Raw genomic sequence first — 25,087 nt, 5'->3', positions numbered from 1 at the left:
GCAGTTGCGCTGATATTTTATTGAGGTCGTTCAATATCTTTGCAGGCCAAGAGCATCAAGTGCGAACAGATTTTTAAGGGGAAAGTTTCACGACTCAATATCAAAGCATTAGAGTCAGCAAATCTGTTACTAAATGTGTCTCACGTAGAGTTGGATAAAAGAAAAAATATTTTCCACTTTAAAAAAGCCCATGGGTGCAAAACGACTGACAGGCTACGGCAATCGACGAATTATTTTTGAAAGAAAACAATTTGTTTGAGCAAACCTTACGCCAAAGGTTTAGTTTTAAACTCCTCTTCGACTGGTATTCATCTGGTTTTACAAGCCTCATATCTCCAGGCACACTGCTTTATACTCTTTTGTTTCCCCTTCAGCACCCCGACAATACATCTTTACCTTGCGGATGATTTCAGAGGCTTTTAGCGCAGACTGAGTCACACATTTAAATACCAATGGGAGAGAAAAAAGAAATCTGCCAGCAGAATTCTTAGCGGGCAACTAATCTTAAAATGTGATGAATTTGGCAGGCCAGCTGAGCTCCTATACCTTTGTGAACACATCATCCCGTTTTCCCCCTTTTCTCTGACTATTTGTGTGAGAGGACAGCAGGAACTGCAGCACACACATGCTGCCATCTACATGGGTGCATTATTAATCTAAAATCTGAGGTAGTCAACGGGGTTCTATTTTTGTATTTTGGGCTGAGATGGACTTTATCCCTCTGAAGGCTATTAGAAACCCTGACATCCGGTTAATGAGATAAACCATCTCTGTGTGTATATGTGTGTGTGCACAGCTTCTGTGCACATGTATGTACGTACTCAAGAGTTTGGGGGCCAGTGGGAACGTTTTTATTTCACATATATTTGTCTTTGGAAGAAGTATAGCGTGTGCATACATATGCAGTCACATGAATAATTATGTGCTAGAGGGGTTGGTGTTGATAAGCTCATTTTTCCCCACTAGTGTAATATGCAAACATTATGTCTCCATTTCTCACATTTAGATGTGATCATTCAACCACTAATTAATGACACGGAAGGCCTCATTAAAACAGCTTCTTAAGAAAGTGTTTATTTGAGTTTAGTATGTACAACAGCAAGGCAACACATATGAGCATGGTAATACATACATTATATTAGATGAAAGAAAAATGAAAAACAGCAAATATAATTATTAGAATGTCATATTAGTATTCAAATAAGATAAATGCATTTTCTTTGTGTGAAAATCCCATTTGCATTCAGAAACAGAAATGAGAGATATACAGTATATCCCTTATTAAAAAGTTGCTGTGCTTTGCAGTCACTGTGGCTGCAGGCTTTCTCTGCATGTTAGCCTGGAGGGGATTGGACAATGCGAGGGATAAAATCACCAGTCAATTTGAATGAAATACAGTCACATTAGCTTGTATGCCATATCAACTGTATTAAGGTTGTATAAGGTGATATTACTGGACTGGAAGACAAAGCAATTTAAGTGTAATGAGTGAAGTCAGGAGAGTGGCCTCAGTGTGGCTGCCTGTACGGCTGGATGGATACTGTCAGTAGCACGGAGGCACTTCAGCTTAACTTCCCTTGACCTTCCCATTGACATTCAAGTTTTGCAAGATTTGAAGAAATCTTAAAATCATCAATAACGGTTCAATCCACAAGCAGTGCAGTGCCTCAGGGAAGGAGAATGGTTAGATTGTTCCACATGTGCAATACTCTATGATGGCCACAAGGAATACTTAGTTCTGATTGGCCAGAGGGTGTCCATTATGTTCAGATAACCAAACGGCTCCTACGTAGTGGCCTCGTTACATTTCTATACGTACTCTTTTGGTCGAAAAGGTGACTAGTGTCAGCTGTTATCCAGCTGTGTAGTATCGTACTTAACGGGTGACATCATGGGAAATAAGTCTATACACTTTCTTGCCAAGATGAGAAGAAGAAGATGATGAGAAGATACATCTGTGTGGTAGGAGAGTGGTATCAAGCTTCTCAATTTACTCTCTGCATGAAAGCAAATAAGCGTATTTCCGAAATCTAGAACTATTACTTTAAATTATTAATCATTGTCAAGCTGCCATGGTATTATTTAAGTGGTTATAAAAAAAATAACACACTGCAGAAGCAAACCTGGGGTTTATAAGTCTCCAAACCACACATTGCACTTGTTGTGCTTCTAATCACGGATACGCCTGCAATGCCAGCCTACCACTACCAGGCCAAAGGTTCAGTTGTGGCCTCGCCCCTGTCGTTGAATACACAGGAGCGTGACCGTCTGCGAAACATGTTGGCCCCCGGGCCTTTCCTCCTGGTGAGACGCAGATAAATGTCAGAGTGGAGGAACCGGGGGTAGGAGTCTTTTTTCATCAGGCTGTAGACTTTCATCTGGGCTGCTTCGAAACAGCTCTTTGTGGGCTGTGCTATGACCTTCTGAATGGCCGTCTTGGTGTTGAAGTCAATGTTGATCTAAGTAAAAAAGAAATTTAAACATGAACGCTGAAAAGCCATGCAGAATAGTAACGTGGCATATCAACCACATACATGAAATCTATACTAAAGGAATGCCATATTTTACAATGCACACTTATGTCTATGTCTGAATGCATGATTGTGGGTGTTGTGTCAGGATTTAAATAAAGTTTAGAACAACACAACGCTGTGCTTTTGAAGCCTTGAGTTCAACATTTTGGCCATCCAAATTGTTTTTTTTGCAACCAGTGAAGTGAAGTCACCATATTTGTATTGGACCCCCCTGGTGGCCAGGAGAGAGAACGCACGTTTAAGGCACTTTTCACATTGGCTTCACTTTTCAGAACCCGAGGTTGCGGTCTGCATAAAGAGCCTGGTTGATTTGGTGAGAAAACATCTGATGGGGACAAGAAAAAGGGGGGAAGCCCCAAGATTCAAGATGAGAGCAGTGTAAAAAAGAGCCACTTGAAAACAGTGGAGAATATCAACATTTGTTTGTTTTACACACATGAGATCAACTATGAAGTATTATATTTCATGCATTTCCAAGCATCAAGATGCTCTTTAATGCTTGTTCTCTTAAAAACCAGTTTAAGGGGATCTTTTTCCACGAGGACACTTCTACTCAACATTTTTTTGTGAGCCAAAGCTACATTTTGTGTTATTGATGACCCTGCTCTTATTTTTGAAAGATACGACTGAGACTTGATAAGGACTGATTATCTGTTTTGGTTGGCATCGAGCTAATTTGAGTTTAAAGCTCACACAGGCAATCACTGACACACACCAGCTCCCTGGATATCAACACAGATATGAATGTTAATTATCTGGTGCCTGCTTTTGTGAATTAGTTTTTTTGTTTAAAAACACTGACTAGAAAAATGTTAGTTATGGGAGTTATTGGCTGTGAATTGTCTTTAAGCAAGGAGTTTTTCTTTAAAAGACCAACAGTATAGTGAAGCCTCTTACACATCTCTCAAAATATTCATCACAAACACAGCTCTCAAAATATTCATGTGTACCAAACTGCAACTCTCCCACCATCAATATTGAACATGCATTTACATTTGGATCTCTGCAAATCACTCGAGCTGGTATACACTTTCATATTAGTACAGCGTGTGCCATTTTTACACAGACATTCATCTTAGACGGAAAGTGTGTGGGTGATGGTCTCTCCACTTCTGCAGAGGAATGTCAAAACCTCAAACCAGACACCAAACACTTAACGGTCAGATCTGCTAGAGGCCACGAAAGCATATCAGATGGGGGGTCGCCTTATCCTTGCAAGGCAACGGAAACCTTTTAATCTAAAACTGTCTCACACAGAAATAACCCGACTTGCTTTGCAGTGGTGCGTGCACTAGATGCATGACCTCAGCCGGCTGTTGCTCCTAACCATTGTTTATAAAGGTCAACCTGCTGCAGGCCCATGACTATGCAGTGCTTAGGAATGTGTCCACTGTTCCTTTTATACAATGACATAATATTTCAAACCTCCGCTTTTTGTAGCTCCACTGTATAGCCTATTATGCAGCATTACATCTGTGCAATGTATGATAAATAAACACGCCATGCCATACCTCTTTAGGGGCCTCCGAATCAATATAAATGGTATAAATATATTTGGCTTTGGACAGCAGCTTTGTGTCTGAATCAATGGTCTTGTATTCTTCACAGGCCAGCCAGAACTCAATGTTTTCCTCACTGAACTCTGTTCTGAGGAACTGAGAGAAGCTTTTTACCCCGTCTGATGAAGAGAAACACACACTGTTGGTTACTATAGGGACACAATACAGAGATGAACTGCTGCTCAAAGCAGAATCACTATCTGAGCCTGTTGGTTCACATTTGATTGTGGCAGGATGCATCGAGGAGGCATAGACTCTACATAACTTCTCCGTAATGGCACTACTGTACACATAATTACAATAATTAATTACTTCAATAAACTTATTACAGTATTATAGTCTTCATAATACAGCATTGCCTATATAAACCATTATGAAATGAGCACATACTGTTTTAATGTGGCACTGAAGTGCAACTTTTGTGCTTATGGGGAAGTTGCACAGTTTCTGTATCACAACGTCAACACATTAAAAGATGTAGTGAAACTCTCACTATTTTCTCCATTAACTATGTATCGCCTCGAGCTCTTCTTAACAGTTTACAATTCAAATGGAGCAAATTGTTTGACAGCAAAAGGAACTGATTTGGACGGCGATTCGCCTGAACGTTCTTGAGAAGTTTTGGGCATTACTCTGACCTGAGTGCTTCAGCAATTCTTCAAATGAGTCGCTCCATTGCAGAGCTGCTTCTGGTGAGATGCTGCAAAAAAAAAAGAAGAAAAAAAGAGTTAAGGTCAACTCTTGCCTAACGATGCTGCAAGAAATGTTTTGGATTCTCGTGACACGTTTAGTTTCTATGAGTGTGTAATGAGTCATGGAGGATGCTGAAAACCGAGGTAAGACATGAAGAAATACAACTTTGCACGTATATGAAATTAATAGATGTTGCCTCACTTGGTGGATGCCGTATTTATCTCTTTATGGGGACTGACGTTTTCATGAGAGCCTGACTTGGTGAGAAAAAGGCTTAGTCGGCTCTTCCTCTCCTTGTCTTTCTGTCTGCCAACAGAGGAGTAAATACATCAAGTTCCACAAACCGTCTGTACGTGCAACTGTGGCATTGTTCACCAAATCAGCAACTTATAAGTGAATTACGCCTCATAGACACATTTCTAAAGTGGCTTACGAGACAAGCTATAAATTACACAACATCTTTGTGGAACAAAACAAATTGCAAGACAAAAAGGAAGCAGAGACTCATCGTGAAGGACAGCTTTTAACAGTCGAACAGCCTTACATGTCAGCTGTAGAGGCTTTCAAATGAATTATATAGAAACATCGCATAGCTGTTGCACAATATTATTTAGCATTTTAGTAAAATACAACTTTCACACAGAAAGAAACTGTTGCTTAATCTCTTCTCGTGATAAAGATGGCCCTATTCCCTCATTTCTGACATCAACTTTAACACTCATGAAAGCACACAATGAAATGACACATAGTAAACATTAGAAAACAACTGAGTTTCACACACCAACCTGCTAGTATCGTCCTTCATCTTTGGTGCCTGCAAGTCTTCTGGACCAAGCATTTTGAAATACGCTTCCTCCTTTGGGGCCATGGAGTTGAATTGAGGAAATAGAAAAAGAAGTGACTCCATGCTGGTTTGTCTGCAGGCCACAAATAGCTCTTTTTTTAACCCATCGCTCGATGAACCACCTCGACTTTTATAAACCCTGCTCTCTTTTACATTTGATTTCCCATACCTTCTTGCTCTACTTCCTGTAATGGTGTAACCGCATTTTGCTAACAACTCCATCAGACACAGAAAACCCCCTGGGTTCAACATCCTGTCAACCGTGTGCTGAGAAATGTGAAAAAGACAGCTGGTTGGGCTCATCCACGATTCTTTTGTTGGTTTGTTTGCTCTTGCTTGAGGTTATATCTCACAATTGTACAATAGCAAATTGTACTGAAGCAATTATGACCTAATAACGCAGATAACATAAAACCAACTTGTGTTGTCAGACTTTTTTTGTATATTCTGTTTATTCTCTCTCATTGCAGAGATTTGTACTCTTATTCTACAATTCATTTTGCACCACCAGCAAGCACAGGCCCTGCAGAGATGGAAAGAATGAAATGTAATGAATAATAAAATGTGTCTGCACATAGTCTGGGCCCAGCTCTTTCCAGAATATCCAAGCCTTAATGGAGAAAGACAAACTCACTGTGACACAGAGGGCCGTAACAGGGAATAGGTATGTTCTGGGGAGACTGTTGTCTGATGGAGACAAATGTGATGTCTTTGTTCGAGAGAGACTGAAACTGTCTTGAAAGATAACATGTTAGACGGCCATGACAATGTTTCTTTACTTCGGACAACTAATTAAGAAAAAACAGCAGGTCTACAACAATGATTCAGTCATAGTTTGTCTTCATTTAAAGTCCCACTCAACTCAGAGATGTGTGTTTTACATCGTGTTACATCACATGTACGTTTGACCTTCACTGTGCAGAAAGATTTATGTGCAGAGTCTGACACCAGAAGGCTGTTGGAATAGTTTAAAGCCACACTAGTGATCAGAGTCTCCGTGTTCGGCGTGATAACATTTTATGTCCCCAACAATTTAGCCACTTGTTTCCAACCAGCTTTTTAAAGTCACGTAGAAAACCCCACAAAATTCTCGAGTTGGATACGTACTGAAGTATTTTATGGTGTAAAAGAAAACGTGAAAATGCTAGCTACAGCTAGCAACCTAGCAAATGAAAGTGATCTTACTTATTATTACACCTGTGTAACTGCAAGCAAAAGCAAAGCATTTCTCTATCCACACGTTAAAAACAACACCCATTGATTAAAAGAGACACATTCTGGACTGCAAAGGGATGAGTTCAGCTACAACGCAGTGAGCCGATAAACTGGAGCTGCAGTATCCTTTCCCCTTCAGGTAAACAAAGGACTGCTGAATCACTGAAACCAAATTAAATAGCAGTCATTAGCGTTGCTGTATGTATTTGCCTCTTGTCAACACGCCAGATGAGAGAACTAACTAAATCAATACACACACACAGAGGAAAGGAGGTTCTCCCGCCAGCTGGGACAAAAGATTAGGATTGTGTTATTTGATCATTTTGAAATAATATTCCCATTTACAGTTTTAATTATTTAACTACCAACACTAAGTCTTGTGTTTGGTTCTCCATGCAATGTGATTACACATTGTTAGCAAAGGCGGAAGGAAAAACAGAGACTGTGCTTCTGCATTTATTGCCAGAGCAGAGGTTTGTCTAAAAGCAATTTTGCTCAGGGATAAACATTTTGGCTGAAGTGTCACTGAACTAAGCATTAAATATTGTATAAACACAATAGGAAATCACATGATGTATTTGGTTAACTGAAAATGTGCACCTGCATTGCATATTGTCCTTATTCTGTTCCTGTATTATGGCATCACTAAACACAATTGTACATCTGTAGGTAGCGATAATATGCAAATATATCTTTATAAGTGTGTTTTGGATGTTGCTTGGTGAAAGGGGAAGTGATGGAGTTGAAACTGCTTACGCGGGTGAAGGGGAAGGTGGGGTGTTGTTACTTCCTGTCTGAAAACATCTGTTCACATAAGTCTAGTCTGCCTGGTATGTCTGCGTCTTCTGAAAACGTATTAAACTCACACAGAAAGATATACAATAGAAAACATAACAGACTCCACTGAACCAGCAAGATACTCACAAATACACAAAAAAACACCAACACACCTTCAATAAACATAGAAACAAATTTATGGTTTGCAATTTCAATTCAAAAGGAAAATAAACAATATGCCTCAGTGGGATTGCTTTTATCTAAAATTGGGACACTGCATATGTGGAGAAAGGCATGTGCAGAGCTGAGCGGTTGGGCATCCATAAGGCCTTGAACCTTCCCAAGAGTAGAATATGTCAAACTAGGAAGGACAGATGAAGAGCTTCTTCTATTTCTGTTCATAATTTTCCACATTAGACATTATATTTAATCAGTTTTGTGCTTCTATCCCATTTTTTTTTAATATCAAAATGATGTTATCCACTCATTCATTCATTGGATGATTAAAAGCTAAAAAATTGTATCTGAGGAAATGGCACTTGGAAATGAAAATTCTCCATTCACTCATCTATGAATTTAGATTCTTCCACAATCATGGGCTGAAGTATGGTGTCATGGACCAAACAGGCTGGGTGCATTGAGCCATTGTAAACAGGTAGAAAATGGTTTCATGTGCAGGTATTAGGATGGATATGATCGAGGAAGGGGTGTAATTTAGGGATTGCAACCCCCTATACTAGAAATTATTTTCATATGTTTTCAATTCTGCACCTCATGATTTATGTCCAGTGTCAATGTTCAGTGCCAATGTGCGCATTATGGTAGATCACACCATATCACACCGGCCTTTCAAGAAGGCTATCACCGAACTGAAATCTATCAGTGCGTTACAGAACCAACAGTACTATTTAGTATGCTAGAAAAAGATTCTGTATGTAACCAACACATAGTATTTCATATGCAGTGTGCCAGAAATACCAACATGTCCTACTGCATTTTGCTATGTGCAAGCCTAATTCAAGCCAAACGTTTACTGTTGTTATTTAAGTATATTCTGATGCTAACACTTATGTACTTGAGTATGATTTTGAATGCAGTGCTTTTACTTTTAACAGAGCATTTTGACACTGAAGTATGGCAACTTACAATGCCACTACTTTATGGACCCCACACAAATCTGTATATTGACTCCATATGTTGTCTGTGTGTCTGTTTTGAGCTGACCATGAGTTGGCATGCAGTCAAATAGAGTGGAAATAAAATTGTAAATACAACTTTATTTTCAATTCTCTCCAACTCTTAGCCATGATGTATTTCAATATTGATTTTGTGTACAAGTGAAACTCAGCTTACTTACTATGACTATGGTTGCTGCCTGTGTGGTGTAGGAGAACAATGTATGCCCACCTCTCATTACCCAGCAGTGGTGCTTTCCAGCTTCGGTCTTGCAGTTTTATAGATAATGATTCCTACTGGGTATTTGGGTTGCTTGTGCAGTGAATGCAAAACATAAAGTAACACATTATATGTAACCTCATGGACATTACTGGGCTCATCTTGTCTCAAACGTGAGCCTAGGGTTTCACATGAGCACCACTTGAAGTATACGTTATGTATATGGCACTTTTCTTAACAGGGTAGAACAAAAGCAGATAAAAAAACAAAAACAGATTGATCATTAAAACAGAAAGATGATACAATAATGTTAAAATACATAAAATGGCCAGGGAGAGATGATGGAGCTCAACAACATATCAAATATTCATAAATGCTTTGCAATAAAAAAAAAGATGCTCAAGATGTAGTTTGTCTGATTTTAAGAGGCATAGTTGTCCACAGTCTGGGGGTCCTGACAAAGGCCCGCTCAGCTTTGGTCTCCAGCTGAGATTGAGGAACAACTAGCAGAGATCCACGGATACAAGGGAACATCCAGGCACACAGGGGTGCATGATATATATTTCTGAGCAAGGCCATTTAAAAGTGCTAACTTTGTCATTCGGTGCATTAATGCAGCAGCAAACGACGTGGAGTGAGGCTCTCACTCTGTGTTGTGATCAGAGCTTCTCCTTGCCAGTGGCTCTTAGTGCGTGTGAGCGTGCCCCACTGGTTAGCCAAGGCCGCTCCTCTGCACTGCACATATCATACATTATATTTTTGAATTATGTAAATAATATGATCTCTTTGAAAAGGAATTTTCTTCCACTCATTTATCTATGGGGTGGACTATCGGCTAATGCGGTCCAGTGCTTATGTGCTGAAAGGTGACAAACGGATTTACCCAGCTTAATGTTCAACGTATATATTCCATCAGAAACAACTTATTCATTATGGGCATTATGGGCATTACGGTTCAGGGGATCTCAAACTTTTTGAGCCAGGAACCCGAACAGGGGAGAGCACTCCAAAGACATCCTCATAATCGTAATACAGACTGAGCATGTGCTTACTAGCATTTCTACTCTTGGGGTAGATATCGCCTGCTTCTGGACGTGGCCACCAGAGAGAAGACGACGGCTCCACAACTGGGAGAGGATGCGGACATGGTGGAGGAGTGCAGGTTTCTGGACGTCTCCATCGACAGCAGACTGAACTGGAAGGCCAACATCAACGCTGTGTACAAGAAGGGGAGCAGTTGACTCTTTTTCTTGAGGAAACTTCGATCCTTGGATGTGTGCAGCAAGATGTTGGAAATGTTCTACCAGTCTATTGGACCAGTGCTCTGAGATGTTGGAGATGTTCTACCAGTCTGTTGGACCAGTGCTCTGAGATGTTGGAGATGTTTTACCAGTCTGTTGGACCAGTGCTCTGAGATGTTGGAGATGTTCTACCAGTCTGTTGGACCAGTGCTCTGAGATGTTGGAGATGTTCTACCAGTCTGTTGGACCAGTGCTCTGAGATGTTGGAGATGTTCTACCAGTCTGTTGGACCAGTGCTCTGAGATGTTGGAGATGTTCTACGAGTCTGTTGGATCAGTGATCTGAGATGTTGGAGATGTTCTACCAGTCTGTTGGACCAGTGATCTGAGATGTTGGAAATATTTTACCAGTCTGTTGGACCAGTGCTCTGAGATGTTGGAGATGTTCTACCAGTCTGTTGGACCAGTGCTCTGTACTTCTCCTGTTATAGGAGCAGCATTGGACACCAACAGACTGAACAAACTGGTGAAGAAGGCCGGCTCTATCATTGGCTGCAAACTGGACAGTCTGGAGAAGGTGGTGGAGAGGAGGACACTGAAGAAATATCAATATTGGATAACCCGGACCACCCTCTCCAACACCCAGTGCAGGGACCGCGGAGCACTTTTTCCAACAGACTCATCCAGCTCCGCTGTCACAATGACAAATACAGGAGAACATTCATCCACTGCAATGAGACAATAAATCACCTCTGTCCAAATAATATAATATATCACTATTCCGCTGTTTGTTTGTTTGGCTGCATCTTGGCACTACTGTTTTGTTTGCTTTGTTATTTAATTTAATTACATATTATTCTATTCTATTTTTTAAATATATTGTGCGTTTTCTTTTTTTAATATATATATATATATATATATATATATATATATATATATATATATTCTATTGCTTACCTGTATACCATGTATAAATGCTGCTGTAGCGAACACATTTCCACTTGCTGGATGAATAAAGTATCTATCTATCTGTCTCCTGACACAGACTCCACCTTGAGAATCACTGGCCAAGTCCATGTGGCTCATATTAAATGTTTTTACAGTAGAAAGACAAAAAGTACTGAGAATGAGGGTGATGCAGAGCAGCGGGCACATCCAGAGAGAAAAGAGGCCAAAGCAATAGGATCCACATCAAAATGTAATGTTATAACATAAGATATTATTATTTATTTTTTTTTCTTCTATTAATTCACCTCATGGTATTTTTTTCGACTCTAACCAGAATCATATTTTTGAATATTAAATCTGCACACTAAATGTGTGAAACGTCTTTCACAGCGTTGCGATCGGGCGTGCTCGTTGCACTTTACAAGAATGTTGAGAGCTTCCAGGAAATGAGCTCCACTTTTAGCTGTTGTGTCTGAGAAACAGACGGCACACATGGCTGCACATCGGTGACATCATTTCCCTTTGAGTGAGTCACGCAGGTGCTCCCTCCACAGATGAGGCGAGACACTTTTCAGTGCAAATTGTCAGCTCACAACATGAAGTGAATGGGGAATGTACCGGCAATCACACAAATGTTTGCTCTGCTCTAATGTGAAATGACTGTGATGTGGGAAACAACCTCCGATTCAGGAACTTACACTGTAGTATTTCTCTCAATTATTGTATAAATATTGTTCAAGAATTCAATTGAACCTACGAGGTGAGCTTCACATCAACAGCACATGTTATGATTGTGTCAGATAAGCCAACAGATAAGGGTAACTGATTGTCATGCATTATTAACTTTGCCAGAGAACATAACATATATATGGATAACACAGAGTACATTTGAAGGGCTCTGAATTTGAATTCTTATCTCCAGTCTTTATTGTTTTGGAGAAATATTGGATAGTTGGACCTCGATTCCGTATTAAAATGAGACAATATAAAAAGTTTTAGAGGTCAACATTTTAATTTACAGACTAAAGTAGACACTGCTTTATCTTAAGAGGTCACATGCCTCCAAAGTAGGGAAACACTGTCACAAAATAATTAGTGTAATTATAATTTGATTAACTTGGATTTCAGGAAATTGTCCGTTCAAAGAAAAATGACCGTCAAATGTACCAATAATGAACATCCATCCATCCATCCATTATCACCCGCTTATCCGGGGTCGGGTCGCGGTGGCAGCAGGTTCAGCAGGCCGACCCAGGCTTCCCTCTCACCCGCAGCACTTTCCAGCTCATTCTGGGGGATCCCGAGGCGTTCCAAGGCCAGCCGGGAGATATAATCCCTCCAGCGTGTCCTCGGTCTTCCCCGGGGCCTCCTACCAGTTGGACGTGCCCGGAAAACCTCTAATGGGAGGCGTCCAGGAGGCATCCTAACTAGATGCCCGAACCACCTCAGCTGACTCCTTTCGACACGAAGGAGCAGCGACTCGACTCCAAGCTCCCCCCTGATGTCCGAGCTCCTTACCCTATCTCTAAGGCTGAGCCCGGCCACCCTACGGAGGAAGCTCATTTCGGCCGCTTGTATCCGAGATCTCGTTCTTTCGGTCACGACCCAGAGTTCGTGACCATAGGTGAGGGTTGGAACGTAGACCGACCAGTAAATGGAGAGCTTTGCCTTCCGGCTCAGCTCCCTCTTCACTAAGACGGACCGGTACAGCGCCTGTTTTACTGCTGCAGCCGCACCGATCCGCCTATCGATCTCCCGCTCCACCTTACCCTCACTCGTGAACAAGACCCCGAGATACTTGAACTCCTTCGCTTGGGGTAGGCAGTTTGCCCCCACCTGGAGGGAGCAATCCGCAAACATAATGAACCAAATTCAACACTAATGCGTATGTGTGCTGTCTCATCTATTTCTAATGAACAATGAACAATGTCGCCCACGGACCCTGAACACAGCCCAGCAAGGGTTCGTTTACATATTGGCCTCGAATGAGACGCTTTGACAGGCAAAACCGACTCAATGCCGCCACCTCCTGATGTGGTGGAGCTTCGTAATGCAACCAAAAGCCAAACAGATGTAAAACTAAGTGGAACGTTCTTATGAGTAATCCAGTTTCAAGGATTTGCCACTGTGGAACATGAATAGATATTTTCCTCAGTTAGAAGAATGGGAGAAGACTCTGAACCGGTTGATGTATTTGTATGTCTGTTCACACTTACACATACAAGATGTGGTGTCTGGACCTGCTCCGTGAGCCAAGGAGCTTATTCAGACTGGGTTTTTCTGCCTGCAGTTGCAAAATGCTAACTCCATCCTGATTACCATAGCCGCTGCTAGAAAGATCGTTTTTCACATTTTATTTTTCTCCTTTGCGAGCGTGGTGTTTCAAATCAAAATGGACCACCCCGCCTCCTTGTGTGAACAAATTGGCTTTGCTACTGCATCTTACTTCCATTGAATATGAGAATCAAATGCAAGTCAGATTCCACCACTCTGCCACACCATGAATAATGCATCTGTTTCTGCACACGCTTTTCAAATTTATGTTTCATTGTGATTTTAAGTTTATGTTCTTATCCAATTGGAGTTTTCTTCCTTAAAATATGACTTTACGGAAGACTTAAGACGCATTCCTGCGGACCAGACACGAGCATCTCTGCTGGGACGGAGCCGAGTGAAGGTGATTGTGCCAAGACGAGGTCTGCAGCACGAGGTGTTTTTTGTTGTTGTTGCATGCCCCGTTCCCTTGTGCAGACACCCTGAGTGATGTGGTTGTAAAGAGGCCTGGACAGAGTTCTTTATCATAGGTCTATGAGACTTTCAGAGTCTCTCCAGTAATCAGGTCCAGTTGCCAATAGTGATGGATTCTACTCTGCAGCTACTCAGCCCCAGACAGCACACACATACAAATCAGAATTTACATGCCAAGTCTTTCTTGATCAATAAACATTTACTGAGGAGAGACTGCATCTGCCAGCTTGTCTTAGTAATCAAATCTTACGTTCTGTTGATACATGAGATAATGCATGAATTGGATGACGTCTCTGTAAATATTTTTTTTTGTCAATGCACATAAACAAAATCTCATTTACTCACATCAGCATGTGTTGTTTTTATTTCTAGTCCAGACTCCTACACCAAAAGACCGCTATTACCGTCAGACACCAAGCGAACGCAGGTAGAAACACAGTCGCACACTGCGGACAAAATTATAAAGATGCTAATGACATTGCTGTAAAATACAGAGATCATTTTAATCAATTAGCTGAAAGCATTTGCCTCACTGATGAAGACAGAGAGGAGAGCAACAAATCGCCTTGCTCCCGAGGTTGGATGAGGAGGAAGTCGCCCTATTTCAGCCGTGACAGATGTTGGAGCGCGGCTGGACGCTGCCGGACTGCTAACACTTTGCAGACGCTTGATATTTCACCTCGGTGCCTCTTCGTAGCAAGAAATGTAATAGGAGTTTGACTCAGAGAACAGGCTCACACTGTGACACAGATTGGAGTTTGAATTGTGAAGAGCTTTTCTGCACGACCAGCAGTTTGTGAAGTCGTCTGCTGTCTGATTTTATATTAGGGTAATATTTTTTTAAATAAAAAAAAAAACCTCAATAATTGTAATAATTTAAACACGATACAGACAGAAATTATGTTTGGGAAATGGACTTGATTGGTTTTCTAACCTTATAATTTTAGATATATGAATACTGACGTTTGTTAATTTAGCCTCCACAAATAGAAACAACTTTTGCCGATTTTTATATTTATTTTTTATTATGCTCCTGCTTCTTCTCACTGAATCTGTTTGACTGGTGCTGCTATCTCGTCCGTGCAGCCAGGGGAAAGTAGATAGTGTATTACGGGTAAAAGCAAGATCTTTTCTATTTACTTTCTCCCCTCTGCAGGGAGGTCAAAGGTCAGAGTCAGCTCCAGGCCAGTAGTTCTGGAGCTGGTGGGGATTCAGTGTCACGCTCAAGGACGCTTTGGTCAGAGTGTCTCTTGCCGAGTCCTCCGGCATTGAGGTCCTTAACCCGGCTCAGTGTGCCACCTTGCTGCCCAAAAGTCACCTCTAGAACACCTTATACAATCCCGAGCAATATTTGTTCTTCCATTGGTTTGAATGGAGGATAGTAACTTGTATTTCAGAATTGAAATAGCTCTTCAGTGTGTCTGAGTCATAATGTCAATAAACTTCAAAGATATTGTTCGGCACATTCCCCCAACAGTATTGCTATGCAGAAAGCTTCCATGTGACTCTTGATCGGCTCTTCACAATAAAGGAGACAATTAGTCACATTCATCCAACTGTATGCTATTGTATCTCTAATTACAGAGGTTACATTCTCATATTTTCATTTAGACTATTTATGGTAAAATCATGAAACGCTGCCACAGTGCCACTTGCTTTCTATCTTTCACCCCCCCACCCCCCGCCCCCCTTTCTCTCACTGAATTATTGTGAAGGTTGGAATGTTTCATGGCTGATCATTGAGGTTGCTCTCCCTTCCTTCCCTTTCCTTCTCTGTCTTTCATCCCAATAACTTAAGAACTCTACAATTTCAGTTCTCCCGCTCTCACATCGTGTGAGGCAAGTCTAATTAGAGTGAATCATTTGGCTGATGGTCTGTGAAACACATTGCGGCAATTATCAGTGTACTATAAACAGACTGTTATCTATGAAATCCCTCTGGCTGTGAGTGTAAGAGGATGGAGGCGTGATTAATATGCAAAGAAACCAGGTCACAGAAAAAACTATCCAACGGTCAAACTGGAGACTCCTACTGGGGGGGTAGAAATGTCTCAGTTTTGGGTGGAGCACACTGTTAATATCGTAAAGCTCCAATCTGAGTAAATACATGTTAACATATTTAAGAAGAGACTGCTGCAGCGATGACATATTTTTGTAGGCCAACACCGTAAATTAGCATCGCTGTTTCCCCTCGACAAAAAGGCCAATGGGATTTTTCAATTGGATTATTATATTTTCGTCTCATTTAGTCACTTTACGGCAAAAAATTATAAAAGCTTCACAATTCAAATTCGTGAGAGCGGTATTTAAAAGAGTAGACAGCATTTTTTTAAATTTTATTTAATATATTTTATTCCGTCACCAAAGCTAAATATTATCATGTGTGTTTTGTTTTATTCTTACTGCCATTCTCACATATGGTTATTTATTTTTCCTGTGTGGCCCAGAAGGTGTTTTTTTCCCACCAGCCTGACCATGAGAATTAGGTGTGGAAAATCTGCTATTTTATTTACTGTAAACTGCATACTGGTAAATGTACCGTAGAGCGGACAGCTTGACAGGCAAAACAACGTTAACAAAGAGGGCGGGGCTTAGTGAATGGCCTGTTCATCACAGGCCATCTACACTGCTCCGCTCTGAACGATACAGTAGTAAACTTTCATCCTTTCCCATTAATGTGGGTAGAGGCAAACACTTTAAGCTTGTTGATTCGTTAGTGGTGTTAAAATTGATGTCCAACCTGTAGAGACACCTTAGATTGTACCAGAAACCTCATTCCTCTTACAGTAGCTAATAACAGCAAACCCCTTTATGTTATAGAAAGCAGCACAATGTTTTAGCAACAATTTTCATACATTTTCAACATCGCCATCTTATTAGTTATTCTGAATAGCTTGTGCTCTAGTTAACTCAATTCATTTGGGTCTCATTAAAGTGTTTATACTGAATAAAAAAGCAACCCAATGTGAGGTTGTGGTGAGCTGTGATGGTTAAGAACATCATTAGAATCATTCACATTCACACATCATTAGGCTGATCCTGGCTGATCACAAGCAAAATGTGGCTTGTTAACAGTGTGCTTCTTATTGTAATTATATCACACAAAGTAAATACCTGCACACAATATATAGTTTCCTATACTGTAAAACTGTAACAAAAAATAGGTTAGTGAAAGAAAGACAGTGAACGTGGGTTCACGTTTATGGATCTGCCCATGACTATATCATCCTGACTCCCTTAGAGCATCATTATTCTTAATGAAACCGGTGAATTACAATAGCTACATATAGCTGTACATATCAGCCTTGTCAAGTATAAATACATTACATACCAAATATGCATAATGGAATCAAAATATCACTGACCTGACACTGATTACAGTTAGCTATGATTCTAGTTTAATGCACTTATTGTAAGTCGCTTTGGATAAAATCGTCAGCTGAATGACATGTACTGTAGTTAATTTATTTGAATGACTAAATTCCAGAAATACGACACAGGATATGCAATCCTGTCATTAGTTACAGTAAGGCATGCAATAGAAACAATCAGTTCATATTTAGTTTCTTATGTTAATAACGTGTTCTCGCAGTCTGAAAAAAAAAGATCTAAAAAAAGACTATTGTATAAGTGACGACTGCTAAATCCAAGTTCAACAGATAATGATGTAAGACACATTCTGTGTGTGTGATATCCACACCCTCTAAACTTCACAGTATTTATTCTGCCATGTTGTACAACTTCATATAATATAAAGTGCACCTGCATCATGGTGGGGCACCACATATGATTCTAGAGAACTGGTGATGTGTTCATGGCTGCAGCAGAGCGGACTATGGTAGGAATCAGGTGGTATAGAGACGAGTTAGCAGCTGCAGTGGCGAATGAGGATTAGAAATGGGAGTGTGATGATTTTCATATCTGTATCGGCTGAGGACAAAAATCATTTTGTGTTCCGAGTGTTGACATTAAATTGCCCTTGGGCGCGACACTTCATCCAACAATCCGCAGCAGTGTCGGACTTTAATAGCAGACCACCATGCAATCGATAATATATTAGACACTTTATACATCGGAAAGACCGAGATACAAAACATAAGAATGCTCACAATGAGACACGAAACCCCGTTGAATGAGCTGCAACTTACTGAATGATTATCAAATCAATTCCACCTGTTTCACATGTGTCACAGGTGCTCGAGTGTTTCCAATGCCATGCAGGTTATGTGTATTGGCCTGGACACTCTCAATAGCCTATACATGTTAATGTACATGTTTTTCTATGTGTGCTGCATGTGTTAGCCTTGTGACAGACTGGCGACCTGTCGGAGGTATGACAAGAAATAGCTCTCAGTGTTGATTATGCTCAGTTAAAAAAGCGTATCTTGTATAATCTCACTAGTGTTGTCAATCTTTTCACAATGTACCAATGCAGGTTACATCTGACCTGAGCTGGACTCATAAGGCTGCTCAGGAAAGCTGGTCTGAGCCGTCGCCCTCTCACCCAGGCCTACAGAGGACTGGTAGAGAGCATCCTCACCGCAGGCATCACTATCTGGTATGGGAACACCACACAGGCAGAGAGGAAGGCTCTGCAGAGAGTCATAAAGACTGCGGAGAGGATCACAGGGACAACACTTCCTTCCATGGACTCCGTGCAGCGCTGTCGTAAAAGAGCAGAGGGAATCATCAGAGACTCACTCCACCCAGCTCACTCTCTGCTCAGACACAAGCACTGCTCATACAACCTGAGACACAGCAGAGCGGACAGCATCATCACCCACAGAACACACTTCTTTCCGGCCACAGTCAGACTGATGGCAACACAAAACCACTGTAGCTAAGAACCCAACACTACCTCACTACACTTATGTGCAATATGTGTCATTTTATTTTATTACTTAAAACAATATCATTTAAAACTTTTTTTAAACACCGTAGCCATAGGAGGCTAAAGGACAATGGCAAATCGTACTATTCACACCCACATACTCACATAAAACACTCAACTATTTTTACAACGTGTGTTCACAATGACAAAGGTCATTGCAACATGAATGCAGAACTAATATTCTTCCTGTATTCATGTGTGTGTGTGTGTTCCTCAGTGTCGGCGCTAGAACAAATATTCAAGGCTTGCATGAGGCGTATATCAGGGGGGACACGTTGGGCAAAGGTTTTAACATTGGGGAGACATATTTAGTAACGTGGGGGGAGGGGGGAGGGGAATAGCTGCATATAGATTGTCAGTTGGTCCACCATTTTGGTGCAGAAGGAAATATCTCAACAACCAGCCTATTGAATGGATTAATATATAGTCCCCAGAAGATGAAGCTACCTAACTTTGGTGATTTCCTCTAGCTCCACCACGAGGCTGACAGTTTCAGTACCTAGTGAAATGTCTCAAAAGCAATTGGACTGATTATAGTTTTTTGGACTGCCATTAACTTTCCTCACAGAGCCCGTAGCCCTGGCAGTAGACTTTTAGTCTTGTTTTGTTCACTGTGCTACATCCTACTGGGTGTGATCCAAGATAAGAACAAGACAGATTTGCAAACATCCTTTCAATAGCAACATATATACGATGTACACTTGATGATTTGTCTTTGAGCAACAGATCAGATCAAACCTTTTAACTTCATAGAATTCATAGTTTCATTACTTTTTCATTTCTTTCAGTTCTTTGTAAACTATCAATGGAAAACCAGTAATTGTTTCATTTAATTGTTTCACATAATTGAGACATTGTCGATCAGCTGAAGTGGTTTTGTCTGCTTTCATGTCTTTAATCATTTGTTACTGAACATGCAAATTCAGACACGTTGGACATTGGATCGAAAGGTGATGATACCTCACTTTCTGTTTTTCAAATTACATTCTGCACTTGAAAAACATCAATGCAAATCATCACCATATCCATGCATTTCAAATTGTACCCTTAATGTATCAACACAGTATCTTCCCTGTGGTGGAGTGATGTTTTGCCCTAATTAACCCGCTTAGATTGTATCCGAGGCCAAGATTAAACAAAACCTTTCATTCTGTGCCCGCAGTCAGCCTCATTTGTCTTCAGGACACAATCTTCTCTGTTTTAAGTCAAGGGTAAAAGAAAAAAACACACTGTGTGGTTTACCAATTGTATAACTCACAGTGTGGCCAACTGAGGCGACGCAAGTCAGAGCTTGCTTATGAATCCAATCAACCATTTGTGCATCCGTCTGCCAGTTTCTTTCTTTTCTTTTTGTTTCTTTGTCTGTCTGAGTGAGGAGAGTGAAGGGGGGATTCATCATATGATGTGATATACTTTCAGTGGCAGAACCCACTATCACAAAAAAAACAGGAAATTAGATAGGTGAGGCATTCTTCTCCACTTCAAAAAGTCCATCTTTGGTATTCATGTGGGCCCATGAGGGACCTGTCGAGGTACCTCCCTTCTAATATTCAGGGGGATTAACTCTGGGTGTGATAGAGGACACCCTTCATTTCACACATTTCTGTTATAAGAACTAATTAACAGGCAAGAAAAACATTCAGCCTCAAATATTCACTCTATTCAATTCAAAAACCTTGCAGACACCACTTGTTCTGAAAATGTCAGTTTGTGCCAAATGTATTTTTGGCAAAGTGAATTAGTCAGGCACTTGAGTTATGAATAACTAATTCAGGTGTTTGCTATCCAAAGAAGGAACAGATCAGTTGCATAGATATTAAAGAAAGCAGCCACATAGCTCACTGACAGAAGAAGAGCAATCGAGATCAGCTTTAAACCTTTAATTTGAACGTGATGTCTTTTTTTTTTTCAGCCAGGACTTTCTGGCAACTGATAAACAGTTTTTGTTTTGCACGAAGTCGATAATGTTTGCAATTTAACAATTAAGTTGTCCCCCGAAACCGAAGTCTATATCGTTAGAGCTCGTCAGCTTTTGACCACACATTTATGCAAATTAAAGCAGTCTGCATATCTATTTAAGCTTTTAACAAGCTGTAATAAATCTTTCCTGCTATTTTCCAGACTTCTATCACACATGACTGTTTTAGATTCTACTCTAAACAGCAACACACATAAAGTCATTAAACCAGTGTGCTGTTTCCTTGTTTGTGCTCCGACTACCTCTAAAGTCATTTAAATTATATTAAAGTAAAGATATTATAATATTTTGATAGGAAGACATTAAAAAATAACCGTCATGTAAGAAAATTATACCAACAGATGTGTGGGTGCTGTAAATATACAGTATCTGTAAAGTTATGAAAGTCTTATTTTATAAAAACAAATATCGGCATACTCTTAGGTGAAAATAGGACATCCAAGTTCCTTTAAGGTCAAATCTGTAATAGTAGTTTTATTATTTCAGAGATTTATTGGACCGAAGATATAATCCATCAATCAGAACATTGTTAATTGAGCTTTTCTAATACAAGGCCTGCCATTATTTGACAGCGTTGAATGCGTTATAGAAATAGTTTGATTAATTACAGAGCAGGATTATTATACTACGTATTATTGGAGTTACTACAAAACGGCATTTTGAATTACAATGAATGCTAAAGCGTTAAGTTTTATAAATGTACTTCTTATTAAAGCCAACCTCCTCTGTGTTATAAACTTTGCCATATCATCTCGTTTTAAGTGTAATGGTTAACTGTGTAACTGCTGTTTGATACTGAGCAGGTAGTAGTGTTCAGGTTTTTTTTGGGGGGGGTGGGGGCATCTCCGCTACAAACACCGCCTGCCAGAACAACTCTAAAAGAGCCGAGTGAACCAAAACAGTAAAGTCGCGGGCCGGACAGCTGAACAGTGTTCTGGAGCTCTATACATCTCTGTGAAGTCAAGCTGCTCATTAGGTTGTTAACTCTCTGTAGCTTCATCTCCACAAGCGACCCCGTTCACACTCACAGTGTTTTCACATTTGATACATATCCTGATCTGTGTTTTTGGCCACTTGGGTGCAGCCTAACATGCGTTAAAACACATCATTGACATGTAATGTTGATATGGCGAACTTGACAAGAAACTAATCACACACCCATTGGATCCTTTTAGCTCTGTCTTCGTCTGGCTCTTCATCTGCTAAATGTTCCACTGTGTTAACCGTGTCCGTCTGTTGTTTTGTTCTGGGTGTTAGGCGAATAATCTTTTTGTTTGGTTGAAAACAGCTGCCGGATATGCCTGGAAACGACGCTGATGAGAGCGGTGAGAGTGAACCAAAACAGTATCGCTGGCGGCTGTTAATCAAAGCGCTGAACGTCACCACAACGCTCTGGAGAGCTGGCATGAACTGCAGATTTGGGTGATAATTCTTGTCACTGCATGTATCTGTTTTTATTTTATTTTTTACATTGCACACGATTTGATCCACTGTTTGTGTGGAAATATTGCTTAATCGTGCAACTTGAAATGCAACTGAGCAATAAAAAGGTCAAGAAATGAATGTAGATATAGCTGACAGTATCAAGTTGCATTGTATTGTATTTGTGTGTGTTTGCTTATTAAAATGTATCAGTCTTTATTTTGTCAACGTCTCCAGTTAAAAAAACTAAAATATATAACACACATAGGTGAAATTGGCTTTTAGATTCACCGTGTTTGAAATTTAAAGTGGGTGCACAGGGATTAAAAAAAATAAAGTAAAGAGAAGCATCCAATGTTTAGTCAGATATAGTGTTGTCCTTAATCTGAAGGTTACATGACATTGTTATGCTTCTAAGAACAATACAAGTGCACGTAAATCATCTTCACTGTAATAAATCTTGAGCAAAAGAAGTTCAAATAACAACTAATACAAAAACTACAGATATACAATTCATACTTACTCTGTGAAAACTGTTTGAAGGGCTAAATCTGGAATTGTGCCCCGTTTTTTGTCCTTTGTTCATCTTGAGGGAAAAGTTGAAACAAAAGTGTTTCCTATGCTTGTTGCTCGCTGCAGCCAAATTGTTGCTGTAGTCTTTTTGATCTAGGAAGGAGTGCGTGTCCTAGAAAGGATCTCCACTGGGAGCATCATGAGTGCCTCGTGCTGGAATGTGATACCAGGACGAGGAAACACTGCAGCTGAGTGACGGCTGCCTAAAGGTGAGACTCAAAGGTTGTCTGTTCAAACCCTCAGACTGGATGGGAAAATGTGGGCAGGCTAAGTGAAGGAGTCACACTATCCCCACCCTTAACTCATTAAGAACACAACCCTTCACTGCAAAAAAAAAAAAAAAAAATCCCATATCATATTACAAGGCTCGTGATCCGTGTCACTGCTCTACTCCTCTCGCCAGTCAAGTGATGAAGCCTTTGAGCTGTTTTGGGGAAGTTAAGTGATGCAACCTTCTATCTAATATGCTGAAATATGGCAAGTCATGTAGATGAAGCACACAACTTCTCTCAGATGAGCTGGGGTGCGAGGGTCTCTGCTGACATTATTGTTTCAACAACACAGGATAAAAGGCTGTGAATGTGTCTTGAATCTTCACTGAGTTTCACTGACCGGCGACGACACCGCCGCCTCTCATTTCAGTCTGATGTGCCTCAGACAGATGAGAGAGGGAAACATTTGCACACCTGTCACTCGCTCAGTCGTAAAACGAATATGCTTGCTGTTAAAATAAGAAGAAGCAGAGCAAGGGCGCAGCATCCGAAAGCTTTGAAAATAATTTTATGTGATGAAGCGGGAGACATTTGAGATCCAGGGGCAGAGTTAGGGCTTCTGTGCCGAGACAAAAAGATTGTGCGTGTTACGCGATTCTTCCCGTAACTCCACACAAATATAAATATGTCTTCGATAGCACATGCAGCACATATCAGATAACTGGATTGTATATATGGATTTGGATCAGACCAATGTCCCTTTCAAAGATAGATAGATACTTTATTAATCCCCATGGGGAAATTTGTTGTCATTGTAGCGCCCAACACTTTACAGACACCAAATGGAATAGACTAAATAAACAAAATAAAATAAAATATAAGAACAGGGATGACAGATATATACAAAATAAAAAATTCAATATATATATATATATATATATATATATATAATATATATATATACACAATAGAATACAAATAACTGTGCAGTGTGTATTAAGGAAATTAAATTACAAATAGACATATGGCCACAAAGCAAGACGTTGCTGTGCTCATGGATATGCCACGTCATGCAGTTGTTCGTGCAAACGTAATATTTAGATGATCAAACTACAAAGCTAAGAATTTAACCACAGATAATGGTAGCCCATTACTTCCTTCGTCAGTTAACATGTACTTATGACAACCAAAAATCTACTTTAATGGGACATTTTGTGTCCGGTGGGTATTTTCCCTGATGTATGAACCACATGTTTCTTTTCTCTTCTAATCTCATTCAAATCTATGTCATTGTCCTTTCCTTCAAGTTAATTGTTATTTCCTCCATATATATCTGTGTTGTACAAGCCCCAGGATTCAGATATTCCTTAAAAGCATGACATCATTGTGGGTATTTCGATACATATCTGTATCCAAATGCAACTTCTTGAAATGTATTTTCTTAAAATTATAAACGTGAAGTTTTGTAGAGATTTGTGCAGCGTCGGAAGAGGTCTCTCTTGTTCGAAGGTTCCTGACTATTATAAATGTACTGTGTATATACAGATTAATCATATTCTATCATATAAATATTAAGTGGACCAATATACTTCAGCTAACAGGTGCTCTGCAGATTAATTAAAATTATGAATTAATAATTACAATTCAATATGCCAATATGTGAAAAGTATTTCATTTATTTTGTAGGTTGCAGGCATTTTTCTTGGACATGTGGAGAGAGAACCACCCACAAGTCTGACTCCACTGACAGTTTCACAACTTCAGCCATGTCTGATCATGTCTGATTTTAGTTTAGTAGTTAGCTTGCTCAATACAGCGATATTTCATTTGTAGTTAATGTCAATGTTGTCGAAATTATATGATAAATCTTGCATGACCATTGTTCATGTCCTCAAGGCACCCCGGGGGTGCCGTGGCACTCGCTATGGGAGCCACTGCTCTAGTTAACCTTGAAGTAAACATGCTCAACAGCGGTTGGAAATTAATCTAAAAAATATCAAAGAATCAGCCAGCCTCTCGTGTCGGAAATTCTACAGTATACAATACTACAGGACACCA

At 40.2% G+C, this 25,087-nt stretch overlaps 1 protein-coding gene across 2 annotated transcripts; it reads right to left on the bottom strand.

The window, feature by feature from the left end:
* Positions 1-1,048: 1,048 nt before the first annotated feature.
* On the bottom strand, positions 1,049-5,911 carry rgs18 (regulator of G protein signaling 18). 2 transcript variants are annotated; one of them, XM_034555696.1, is made up of 5 exons: positions 5,568-5,911; positions 4,988-5,088; positions 4,732-4,793; positions 4,046-4,212; positions 1,049-2,459 (listed from the first exon to the last, which is right to left on the bottom strand). In XM_034555696.1, exons 1-5 carry the CDS (start codon positions 5,880-5,882, stop codon positions 2,205-2,207), a joined length of 900 nt encoding a protein of 299 aa, XP_034411587.1. In that variant the 5' UTR covers positions 5,883-5,911; the 3' UTR covers positions 1,049-2,204. The 2 variants fall into 2 exon arrangements, with proteins under 2 accessions (XP_034411587.1, XP_034411586.1); XM_034555695.1 differs by having other exon boundaries at positions 4,988-5,092; positions 5,572-5,905.
* Between the last annotated feature and the right edge of the window lie 19,176 nt (positions 5,912-25,087).

The sequence above is a fragment of the Cyclopterus lumpus genome, chromosome 17 (genome assembly GCF_009769545.1).
Source record: "Cyclopterus lumpus isolate fCycLum1 chromosome 17, fCycLum1.pri, whole genome shotgun sequence".
Classification (NCBI taxonomy): Eukaryota; Metazoa; Chordata; class Actinopteri; order Perciformes; family Cyclopteridae; genus Cyclopterus; species Cyclopterus lumpus.
Note: the sequence above shows the minus strand (reverse complement) of the source record. Positions and strands in the feature narration are given on the sequence as shown.

Bases quoted from the DNA above. Each gene is read 5' to 3' on its own strand.
- rgs18 (XM_034555696.1), bottom strand. From the start codon at position 5,882: ATGTTGAACCCAGGGGGTTTTCTGTGTCTGATGGAGTTGTTAGCAAAA. The intron at 5,089-5,567 runs GTGTGTGAAACT...GTTGGCAGACAG, and splicing joins AGGACGATACTAGCAGGTTG to AAAGACAAGGAGAGGAAGAG. The intron at 2,460-4,045 runs GTATGGCATGGC...TTTTTTACTTAG, and splicing joins ATTCGGAGGCCCCTAAAGAG to ATCAACATTGACTTCAACAC.